The following is an 11,824-nucleotide window of genomic DNA, read 5'->3' as shown; positions in this document are numbered from 1 at the left end:
CTTCACTTTCACTTTTCACTTTCATGCATTGGAGAAGGAAATGGCAACCCACTCCAGTGTTCTTGCCTGGAGAATCCCAGGGACAGCGGAGCCTGGTGGGCTGCCATCTCTGGGGTCGCACAGAGTCGGACATGACTGAAGTGATTTAGCAGTAGCAGCAGTAGCAGGATAGTCAAACAGTAATAAAATGGACACATTATGGACACATGAAACAATCTAGGTGAATCTCACAAACACCAGTGTATGAAAGAGCAGATAGGGTATAATTCCATGCATATAACATTCTAAAAATGTAAACAAAACTCAACTATATTGTTTAAGATGACATACATATAGGTAGTAACACTGTAAAAAAAAAAGAACACAGAATGGGATTACCTTAAAAATTAGAGTGGTGGTTCCCTCTGGGAGTGAGGAGGGGGTAATCTGGAAGACACACGGGCCGGGCAGGGGGGTTCTTTTCTGGGGTTGCCTGGTGAGCTGGTAACTCACCCTTACTTCATTTATAAGTTATTTATTCACAAAATAGTGTAAACATGTTATTGTTCGCTTCTGTATGGGTAATGATCTCAAAATCAGAATAATTCAAGCGCCTGGTAATTGGATTGGTGCTGGACGAGGGCTGGTTTTCTTTCTCCCTGAGCCCCCACTGGAGTTCGTCCTGTGCTTGGGGGGCCGAGAGCGGGGGTGAGAAGGGATTGAGTGAGGCGCGGGTGTGGGCTGGCCTCCCCTTCCCCATTTCACCCTCCCTGGCGGCACCTCCCAGACGTGAATGGTCCAGAAAGACTCTGCCCAGAGGTTTTTTTTAAACCGCTTTATTCAGGTTGGCTGGTAGTCACAGACTGGATCGTGTGTACAGGGTAACCCACACCCTCCCAGGCAAAGCCTAGGCCTCTCCCACATCCCCGACTCCATCGCTGAGGGGTGGCCAGAGGTTCCAGCCAGTTTTGAGGGGGAGTGGGGCTCAATAGAAATATTTACAAATCACCAAGGGGGTGGGTGCCCTCCTGCTCAGGAATTGTGAAAGGATTTGGTATGGGGGGGGGGGGCCCTTGGCTCCCAACAGCCCCAGGCCCTTGCGGGGGGGGTGGGTTGGCATGGGTCCTGGGAGGGGGCTGGGACGGTAGGAACTGGCAGAGGGGGCTCCTGTGGAGCCTCAAAGACCCTCCAAAGGGTCCCGCTGGTGCAAGACTCTGCCTGGGGCCGAGGGGTCAGAGGGGAAAGGCCCTCCTTCTGACTTGCTATGTGAAGGGTCAGATCCGGGGTCCCCTGCCTCCCAGCTGGGTGGGACAAGGGGCTGATTCTTAGTAGGAGGAGGCTGAACATGAAGGACCCACCTGGAGGCAGTGGGAGGGGTCTCCCTGTCCTCCCAGGACCCCTGTGAGCCACTCGGCCAAGGGGTCACGGCTCTTCTGAGCGGCTCTGTGCCTCACTCCTTCACCAGAGGCCCTGGTTCTGCTCAGAAGATTCAAGTCCACATTTGGGAGGGGTCACCGTTCCACACCCCAGGGTCCAAGCAGGGGATGGGAGGAAGGAGGGAGAGTAAGGCTGGGAGGCCCCCGGCTTGGGACAGGATGGGGGACAAGCAAGCAAAGCGAAACACTGGACTCGACTGAAGCTGGTGACAGACGGGGGCGGCTCGGTCCCGGCCTAGTGCCCCAGCCCAGCGTTCCGGGGCGGCTGTCCCCTGGGTGCCCCGGGCCACCTTCTCGGAGCCAGGTCGCGGGGAGGGTCTGAAGGGGGAGGGTTGGGCGGGGCTTACATGCTGAGCTGAGGGGTGGTGGGCGCAGGGCCGAGGAGGGGGCCACGGGCCATCTCGGGGATGGGGAGGAGCTGGACCCGGGCAGCCCCATCCCCAGCGGTCCAGCGGCTCCTCGTGCACTCGATACAGCCGGAGGGGCGCGGGGTGGGCCAGCGGCGAGCTGGGCATCAGTCTAGAGGCTGCAGGCCTCCTCGTCCACCGAGCGCTTCCGCAGCTCCTTGCCGGGCTTGGGGGGCGGCGGGGCGGGAGCGGCAGGTGGAGCCTCGGGCAGGTGCAGGACGGAGTTCTCCCCCGGCTGCACCCGCAGGTAGGCCTTGACCTTGTGGTGCCGGGCCTTGCCGTCGCTGAAGTCGATGACACGGCACTCGTAGGTGCCTTCGTCCGTGGGCTTCACTCGCGACAGGCGCAGCTTGTGGGAGATGTTGCTGCCCACTACCTTGACCACCTGGGGGCGACACAGAGACGGTGACCTTGGCCACTGGTGTCCTGGGCCCGCTCCGCGGGTGGGGCCCCAGGGACACTCCCATCAGGGCATGCGGAGTTCAACAGCAGAAAAGCCAAAGCAACTTAAGTGTCTATCAACAGATCACATAAACAGGCACTGGTCAGTTCATTCAGCGGAATATTGCACAGCAGTGAAAAAGCATGAGCTAGAACTAGCTGTATTAGAGCTCAGGGGTACACGGGGTGAAAAGATCTCATTGCAAGACTCTTGCCCTATGATGCCATTTCTGCAAAGGCACAAAAACACTCTACACTGGTTTTGGTGACTTGTGTGCAGGCAAGTTTGAAAATAGACAGCAGGGAACACAGTGTGGCCTCAAAGCTATGGTTGTTTCTGAAGTGGAGCCCAGGGAATGGCTGCGGTAGACTGCAAAGTGAATGCTTAGCCTTATGTATCAAAATAAAATAAAATAAAGGCTGATCACAAATATATCAGGATGCTAATGATAGCTCACTCCAGGGGAGGTGAGGGGCGGGGGGAGCAAGATTGTGATATTTATCTTCATATTTTGGCTTTTTGCTCATTTACTTATTGGATGGGGTTTTAAAATTTTTACTTAAAATTGAAATATAGTTTATATACAATAAGGCACACACAGCTTAATGAAATTTTACAGGTATGCTGGGTGTGACCACCATCCAGAGCAAGGCATGGGGCGTTTGCAACCTTCTGGAGTGCACCCTAGTGGCCCCTCCTTGTCAATTCCCACCCCCTTAGGTTACCTAGTACTCTGATTTTTATCACCCTAGACTAATTTCCCCTGTTCTTGAACTCATTTGTATGTGTCTTCTTTCACACGACACACTATCAGTGAGATTCCTTTATGTTTCCTGGCTCAATTTGTTCCTGTTTATTGCAGTGTAGTATTTCATCACATGGATATGCCACAGTCTGTTTATCTAGCCCCTTGTTGATGGTATTTGGGTAGCTTTCAGATTAGAGCTCTTAATAAATCTGCCACAACTATAAAGCTGCTGTGAATTTTTTCAATTAAGAGGGAAAAGGCAGTTGGACAGTCATATGAAAAAAATCACTGGGGAAGGTAGATGAGGACAGGGGACTCTGTGATCTCTTCGTAACTTTCTCTGAGTCTGCAATTCAAAATAAAAAGCTGAAATAAAAGAGAAGTTTGGCCTATAAAGTGGGGGTGTTGTAAAAGGGGGCTTCTATCCTTCTTGTCCCCTCTTCCTTAGAGCCAAAAGAAGCCCCTCCTAGAGCCCCCACTCACTCTAGACAGAACAGGGGAGAACAGTCCCTAACAGCCAGCTGCTGACCCCCTGCTCAGTGATGTTATTACCAGCTGGCACTGCAGGCTCGCCAGGGCCAGGATGGAGCTGAGTGAGCTTCAGACTGGTGGCCACAGTCTGGAGCCCAATTCGTCCTTCTCCCCTGGGGGGGGTGGTGATGGGGACAGATACCCAGGCTGCCTGTCCTTGCCACACCCCAAATTCTGTAGGACACCCTTGCTGATCACCCTTGCAGTGAGGAGGCCAGGGTGAGAAAGAGGACCGTGAGGTGGTGTGTTCACCATGCAGCTGGGCCCTCACACATATGACTTCTAATCATCTCATTAATTGTCTCTGGCTTCCCTGGTTCCTTCCTCCTGGATGCCAGGCTCTTTATGACCTCACAGCCTTTGCTGGTTTCTCTGCCAGGATGCTGTCTCCCATCACCTCCTTGAGTTCCATTCATTCTCAAACATCACCTCCTCCAAGAAGCCCTCCATCACATCCTCCTGTCTATTTCTTTCCTAACACTCATCACAACTGGAGAACCATATATTTGTCTGTTTACTTGATTTTTGTTTTTCTGACTAAACTATAAACTCCACAAGGGCAGGAATGATATCTATCTTTTTCATCTCAGTGACCACTGAAGAGCCTAGTACCCTGTAAATAATAATAATAATGAAGAAAGAAAACATATAAGTGTTTAAATGGACTTACTCTAGTTCCTCCTTTCTCCAAAGGAAGTGGTACCCAGATATCATGCTTGTTGATTTGGGGGTCACATATATATGATCATACCCACTTTACAGATGGTGAAGCTAAGTCTCTGAAAGACATGGCTTCCCCATGGGCATCAAGTCAGTGAACCCAGGTTGCCTTTGCACACTCTAACCCTTCAAAGGTGTGATGGGCCCACAGAGGGTTACCCAGAGGTAGCAGGGCCACAGGGCACTTCCCAGGCTCTGGAAGGGAAGAGAGAAGTGGGCAGCTGCTAGGAGCCTGGCTCACCCTCTCTTATTCTGACCTTCCTGGCTGGTCATCATCCCCTACAAAGCAAGAGTACATGGGCTTATGGCACAGCAGGAGGCAGGAGGTGGGACAGAGGCAGAACTGCCCACCTTCCCTGTAGAGCAAGCAGTGGGAGACTCTTCCAGATGCCCCCTTGGGTGTGGGACACCCCCTCCTCCCCAGTACTGTGGCAGGGCCCAGCTGGAGGCCATCAGCCCTGCTGGTTCCATCACCTCTGACCAAGGGCACAGAGAGGTCCTGGGGCCCTGCCACACTCTCAGGCGAGTTAGGAGATGCCGTTGCAAATGCGCAGCGGGGAGTGAATTACCTCAACATCTGTTTCCCTCACGGATATTAATTATCCTTCATTTGTCAACCCTACAAGGCGCTAATGGAGTAATAATGTGAAGCGCTGGGAGGAGCGCTGGGGAGGGAGTACCATGCTTGGCCCACCCCTCCGCCCACCTTTTCCCTTCCCTGGACCAGAAGCCCTGGTCACCGGCTCCCTCCTACCCCGTCACCCCTGTGTGTGACCTCCCCCACTCAAGGAGGAGAAGGGAGACAAGGAGAAGAGCAAACAGTGCTGGGAGGCTGGATCTGACCCTAACCCGTCCCGAGCACCCTGGCCTCAGTTTTCTTGGGCTGGATTCATCCTTCATTCGACAAGACCATGAGCGAGGCCCACTCTGAGCCAGGCGCTGGAGATATGGCTGCAAGCCAGCCAGACCCCTGCGACTCCCACGTAGGCTCCAGCTCTAAGGGAGAACCCAGACCTCACATCAGCAACCAAGCACCTGGGGGAGCTGCCTTATACCAGGACGACGGGAGAGGACACACATCAGTCCTGGGGATCTGCATCTGTAAGCACCACCCATAGAAAGCAAATAATAAACAGAGTAACAACAGTTAACAGCAAAGCTGGTAGCTAATATTTATGGAGCGCTTGATCCCTGGGAGATGATGTGCTAAAGAGTCTACACCTTATTTAAATCCCATAATAAATAACCCCAAGACGTAGGCACTACTCGGATACCAAGATGTAGGCACATTGGGATACCCATTGTATGGGTCAGGAAACAGAGGCTCAGAGAGGTAAGGTGACTTGCCCAAGGCCACCCAGATGGTGACAAGAACCAGGTCCTAATCATATCCCTGGGGATTCTCCCAGGAACAGTAAACAAGTCTGTCTTTCCACCCCCGCCTCCCCTCTCTTTCCCTGGCCCTCCAGCCTTCCATGTCTTTGAGGAGCCTGGCCCCTTCCTCAGAAGCATCTCTTATGGGAGGGAGCCATCATCTTACCCAGGCTTCATGGGGGTGGTGGAGCAGCCTGTTGGATTTCAACATTCACAGACTGGGCAGAAAAATCCTGCAGCCCAGCCCCCCAGCACGGGGCTGTGAGGCAGAGAGACCCCCATGTGGAGGCCTGGCTGTAAATCATAATCGCCTCGGCATGGGCATCGACAGGCCTTAGCAGTGCAATTAAGCACCTAATTATGCTGAAAGAGACAAGGTGGCCAGTCCACGCCATGACCAAGCTCAGCCTCTTTCTTGCCTGCCCACGGCCCAGGCCTCGCTGGACACAGCAGGAGCCCACGGACCATCAGGTGGGTGGGCTGGAATCCTTCTCCCAAGCTGTACCAGGAAGAGTGGATGATGGCAAATTAATCCATGGTGCCAGACCTTTCTTCCGTGTGTCCTCAGCCTAAGAGAGACGTGGTAACCCTGAGAAAGTGCTGGGTGGGGAGCAGGGGGTCAGGAGGTCCCTGCCCCAGGCCTGGCTCTGAGCTCTGCCACTCCCGAGCTTCCATCAGGAACACCCAGCCAATTCACCAGTGCCCAGCTGGTAAAGAATCTGCCTGCAATGTGGGAGACCTGCGTTCGATCCCTGCGTTGGGAAGATCCCCTAGAGAAGGGAATGACTACTCACTCCAGTGTTCTGGCCTGGAGAATTCCATGGACTGTATAGTCCATGGGGTCTCAAAGAGTCAGACACAACAGAGCGACTTTCACTTTCATTTTGGCAAGGCCAGATGCCAACTCAGAGTCTCCCCAAATCTGGGCCCCAGAAGGCCTCACCCATTGCAGCCAGACCCTCCCAAGTCCTGACCCCCATTTCTCCCTTCACACAGGCACAATCTGCCTCTGAATCCCACTGATCTTCCTGCTAAACATCATTGGTCCTCCCCTTCTCTCCAGAACCCAGATCCCCACACACTGGCCAGGGCAATATCCCAGCCTCCCCCAGGGCCTCTCCAAAGCACTTTGGCCCCTTCCAATCCATCCTCCCAAGACAGTCAGACATATCTTTGCAAAATGGCTCCAACTTAGAACCCTTCCTGTGATGGCTCCCCATAGTGGCTGCTGGGGGAATCCTCTCGTTTCCCTCACCCACCAACCTCCAGCAGTTCCTCCAACACACACACACACACACACACACACACACACACACACACTCAGGGAAGTTCCCTCTACTCCAAGTCAACCCCCCTACACTCCAGTGCTCACTTCAAAGAACATCTCCAAATACAGTATTGTAAAGTAAAATGAAGGTTAAAAAAAAAAAAACCACCTCCTCCAGGAAGCCCTCCAGACCCCTCAGACTAGGTCAGGTCCTCTGTGACCGGCTGCACTTCTTCTTATTTTGATAGTCACAGCTGTAGCTTTACGTTTTATCACGTGTGATGGTTGAGTTATCATCCATTTGCCACACTGTCTGGGAAGACCCTGAGAGTGGGGACTGGGTGTGTGTGACCGTGGCCTTCACAGAGTAATCTCTGGGGCCTCAGCCAAAGGCCGGCTGCTCCGTGCCTGTTTCAAGGGATTCCCAAGATGGATGGAGTGATTTCGACTCCACATGAATCTTGCCTCCCTTTCGGACTTCAGAATTCCATGCCCTTTGTATACTGCGGATCACTGTAGGAATTTTCAAGGAAATATAGAAATGTCTACTACAGAAAATAAAGTCGTAGTACACCATGACCCACTGCTTGGCCTGTTAATCCTTCATGAAGAATGCAGAGCTCATGTGCTGCTCTCGTTCCCAGCCCCGACTCCCTGCATCAGGAAACATGCAGTATTCATGTGTATATCACATGTATGGGGCAGGCAGGCAAGGCAGGCATGGGCTTGATCTGACAAATACTGCTGCTGCCTTTTAACCATTTATGCAGATTTGGGGGCCCGGGGTTAGGAGCTGCTGTTTGCTTTCCACAGTTTTAAAAAATTCCAATTACGTCCCAACAGTTAAAAATCAGGGGCTTCCCTTTGCATTACAGGGGACACTGGTTCAATCTCTGGTCCAGGAAGATTCTACATTCCTTGGGGGCTGCAGCGTGCTTTCTGTGGCCTCTTTGGCTGCCCCTCGGATTTAGGGCTTTTAGGAGAGGAGGCAGGGCTTAGGCTAGCAGGGCTGGAGCACAAGGCCACATGTATATTAGGACCCAGGCTACCCATGGCTGTTTTGGACTGAAACAGGTGACATGAATCTACAGTAAAAACAACTGTAATTAGACCAAAGAAGGGACTAACAGTAACAAAGGCAGGTGAGCCTCTTGGGAAGGAGGATGCATGTGGAGAATTTCACCTTATTTTAAAATTCAACAGTTGGGGGCCATCTCCACTTACAAAACTGTTATTTAAAGGGAAATTAATTCCAAAACACAGCACTTCAGTGAACTCAAAAGAAAGACTTTCAGAACTTGAAAATGGACACAGGCAGAATTTATCTGAGCCCCAGGAATGAGGTCCTGATGAGGGAATCCTCAGCATATACAAGCACCCATGCGAGATAATTTTTAAGGCCAGGGGATCCTTCCCCAGGCCTCAAGTTAAATGAGATAAATCACATTGTAAAGTACTCATCATGGTTCCTGACATATGGCAAGCACTCAATAAATGTTAGCTGCCTTGTTATTATTGTTATCAATGCTATTATTACAGGTGCCTGTAATTTAAATGATCTCCTTATGAGATTCTGAGCTCTTTTCATTCCCTCTCCTGTTTTCTGCAAAGCTGGGCCTCCTTTCCCTGCTCCACACCCCTCCACCCCCAATTCTGGGAATAGGAATCATGTGATTTGAAAATTCATATTAAGTTTCCACTCTAGTAACCACTGTCATTTATACGGCCGAATCCAGAGGACTTTACAGTTTCCATAGCACTTTTCATATATTTGTTAGACAGCAGTGAGCGGGGGAAGGGAGGCCCAGGGAGGGGGAAAAACTGGAGCAGGACTCGAGTGGTCCTGGGACATTTGGCGCGGGCCCCACTGTGTCCTCCCTGACCTACCCCTGCACTCAGCGCTGCCATATCTCAACCTCCCCAGGGCCACCATGGTGGACCCAAGGGGTTACAGCACCCACGATGAAGCCCTGCCTCCACCAAACCCCCGGATACTCACTTTACTTCCTACTCTGAACCTGGGGCCCCCAAGGTGCTAACGATGCCCAGCCAGAAGACTGAGCTGTTTGCCCTCCACAGTTTTTCAAAATTCAAATTAGGTCCCAATAGTTAAAAAATCAGGGACTTCCCTGGTGGTTAAGTCATTAAGAATACACCTTGCAATGCAGGGGACCTGGGTTCAATCCCTGATCCGGGAAGATCCCACATGTCTCAGGGCAAGGAAGCCTGTGTGCCACAACTGTTGAGCAGAGCGCATGCTCTGCAACAAGAGAACCCGCCGCAATGAGAAGCAACTAGGGAGTAGCCCCGCTCACTGGAACTAGAGAAAGCCCGCGTGCAGCAACGAAGACCTAGCACAGCCAAAAATAAAATACATTTTTTTTTTAATTGGGAGATACTTCCTGGAATTTGGGATTTTTAGGTGACATGGGACTCCAGGGCCAGCACTCCTGCAGGCTCATCTGGCTCCTGCAGGTACAAGGCCTTCGTTCCCAGGCCCCACCTTCCCACATGACCCCTGTACACATACACGCACAGGCACGATGCATATGGTGTTGGCATGTCTGTGTATCAAAATCTGTGTCTGGCTTTGTGCTGCCATTGGCCTGGGTGTGTGTTTGTGTGTGTGGCAGTCACTTGATAAATATTTATTGGGCGCTGACTACCTGCCAGGCACGGAGCCAGGCTCCGGAAATCAGGCAGGCACAGTCGCAGCCCCACTGTCTTCAGGGAAGACAGGCCTGAAACAGAGGCTCACAAGCAGAGATCAGTACAGACAAAAATGCAGCCAGCAAGGAGAAGGAAGGGGCGTTGGCTGAGTCCCAGGGTCCAGGGAGGCTTGATGAGCTGAGTTCTGCAGGGAGAGAGAGGAACTGTTTTCTAGGCCAAGGGACTGGCCTGTGTAAATGTCAGAAGGTAGGAAGGAATGCGAGGCTGGGAGGCAGCCAGGATTGGGAGGGACAGGAGAACCAGGTCCAGCAGATGAGATGGCCCAGAGGGTGAACAGAGCGAGTTGCACAGAATCTTGAAGGCCATGGAGAAATCTGAGCCTTCTCTTGGGCTGCAGGAACCTGGGGTGTGCTGCTGCTCACAGATGGCCGCTAACTGTGGTCCATGTACTTAAGAACTATCACAGGCAAAATGCTCTCTGCACATGGAAATGGGTCTGTGTTTGTCTGGGAATCTCCTAACCAGAGCCCCAGCTGGTGCAGGAATCGCCAGGGATTGGGGTGGGGGTGGGCACTGCACGATCATGCTGAGTACATTTATTTTATTTAACTAATTAGCATCTTTGCATGCCCCTCACGTGGAGCCCAGCAGCCTTGAATTCTAATCCTCTAAGTCAATTAGGTTATTTTCTCCTTTGCGTTAGATGCTTCTTAAACCCCAAACAAAATCATCAGTGAGAGTTGCCATGAACAGGGTATATTAATGTACACAGAGGTCTCCACCTGGCCAGGCTTAACTGATGGGTGTTTGGGCAAGAAACGAGATGTTACACATGCGCATGCCATTGGCAAAGGATGAGGGTAAGGGGCCAGGGGCGGTGGGCCAGTAGCCGCCCTGAGCCAGAAATGATTTACATTTTCTTAGCTCCGAAAGGCCCCGAGGGTAGATAGCACAAACGATGCTTTGAAGGCCTTTCTTCTATCATCTGCCCATCTCCTGTCTGAGCCTCCGTGGGAGCCTCCCTCCCAGCCTCCCGGCCTCTGTTCTGCCACCTCCAGGGTCTGGCATGGCACCTCTCGCCTCCCGGTGCCCACTCTTTACATTGTGACTTCTGCTTTGGGGGATCCTCTGTGTCTAAGTGGCCTTGGGGACCCCGAGCTCCCCAACAAGTCCTTGATGGGCTTGGGAAGGAGCAGCAGAAAAGAGTGAATCTGGATGTCACTCCCGCCAACACGCATCCACACCCCTGTGGGCACCTGCATCTCCTGGGCGTGTGTCCAGTTGACTCCCAGCCTCCTGCCAGGCTGACCGCGTGCCCCATGCACAAACCCAACCCAGTCCCATGGCCACACGTGTCACCAGGTCACTCCCCTCTCCTCAGCCTCTTCCAGACTCTGCTTGGGGTGCCCTTCTCTACAAAAACTGGCACTGCCTGAGTCCCCTGGGTGCCCTACCTCATGGGGCTCCAGCACAGCCTGGAGACAAAAGCTCAATGCAGCTCAGCCAAGTCATGACCTCCAGCAAGGCTTTGACCCTCTAAGCCTCAGTTGCCCCATCTGTAAAATGGGCAAAAGCTTGCCCTTCCCTCGAGAGATGGAGCAATGATAAAAATGAGTCAGTGCATTAGAAGGCCCAGCCAGCCCTGAAACCCTTCAGCTGTAGCTCCTCTGTCCCGCCTCACGTCCAGAGCCAGATGACCCAAGTGACCGTGAGATGCTGCAGCCGTCATTTGTGATGGGCCAAAAAAAGCCGACTCAGTCTCATTAGTTCCTCGTTGGCTTCCCAAATAAAAAATGCTGCTGAGACAGGCACGAAGCATCAGGGATGCACAGAGCCTTGGCCCCGACAGGAGAGAATGCATCTTCTCTCCCCCTGTCATTTGTTTGTGCCTGTCATTCAATGAACTTGAAAAATCTCTGGCTTTTAAAAAACAGAGCTGGGCCAATTTTCCCCCCTTCTTTTTTTTCTTTTTTCCTTCTCCTCCATCTTGCCAAAGCTCCCTGCTGAACTAGACCAATTTTTTTTTTTTTAAATTACAGCTGTGTCCTCCATTAGAGCCCTTGTAAGAAGTCATTATCAAAACTCACACTTATTTTGGTGGCGTCCTTCCCTGCGTCTTCCTGCTGAGATGCTTTTAGCTGTTGGGAGCGGGAGGGTAGAAAAAGCAGAGATAAGGCGTTAGCATCACGGGATGGGGGTATGGGCCAACAGCTAAGATTCTCGAGACAGCAGGTGATGCTCCAGGGACCG

General features: G+C 52.2%; 1 protein-coding gene across 1 annotated transcript in view; it reads right to left on the bottom strand.

The window, feature by feature from the left end:
- Positions 1-246: 246 nt before the first annotated feature.
- VSTM2L (V-set and transmembrane domain containing 2 like) overlaps positions 247-11,824 on the bottom strand; it is a 39,492-nt gene continuing 27,914 nt past the window's right edge. Inside the window, exons 3-4 of the mRNA XM_069546952.1 lie at positions 11,662-11,712; positions 247-2,207 (exon numbers count right to left, since the gene is read on the bottom strand). Coding sequence (XP_069403053.1) covers positions 1,935-2,207; positions 11,662-11,712 — 324 coding nt within the window. The 3' untranslated portion in view covers positions 247-1,934. The remainder of the gene's footprint in view (positions 2,208-11,661; positions 11,713-11,824) is intronic.

Source organism: Ovis canadensis, chromosome 13, assembly GCF_042477335.2.
Source record: "Ovis canadensis isolate MfBH-ARS-UI-01 breed Bighorn chromosome 13, ARS-UI_OviCan_v2, whole genome shotgun sequence".
Taxonomy (NCBI): domain Eukaryota; kingdom Metazoa; phylum Chordata; class Mammalia; order Artiodactyla; family Bovidae; genus Ovis; species Ovis canadensis.
Note: the sequence above shows the minus strand (reverse complement) of the source record. Positions and strands in the feature narration are given on the sequence as shown.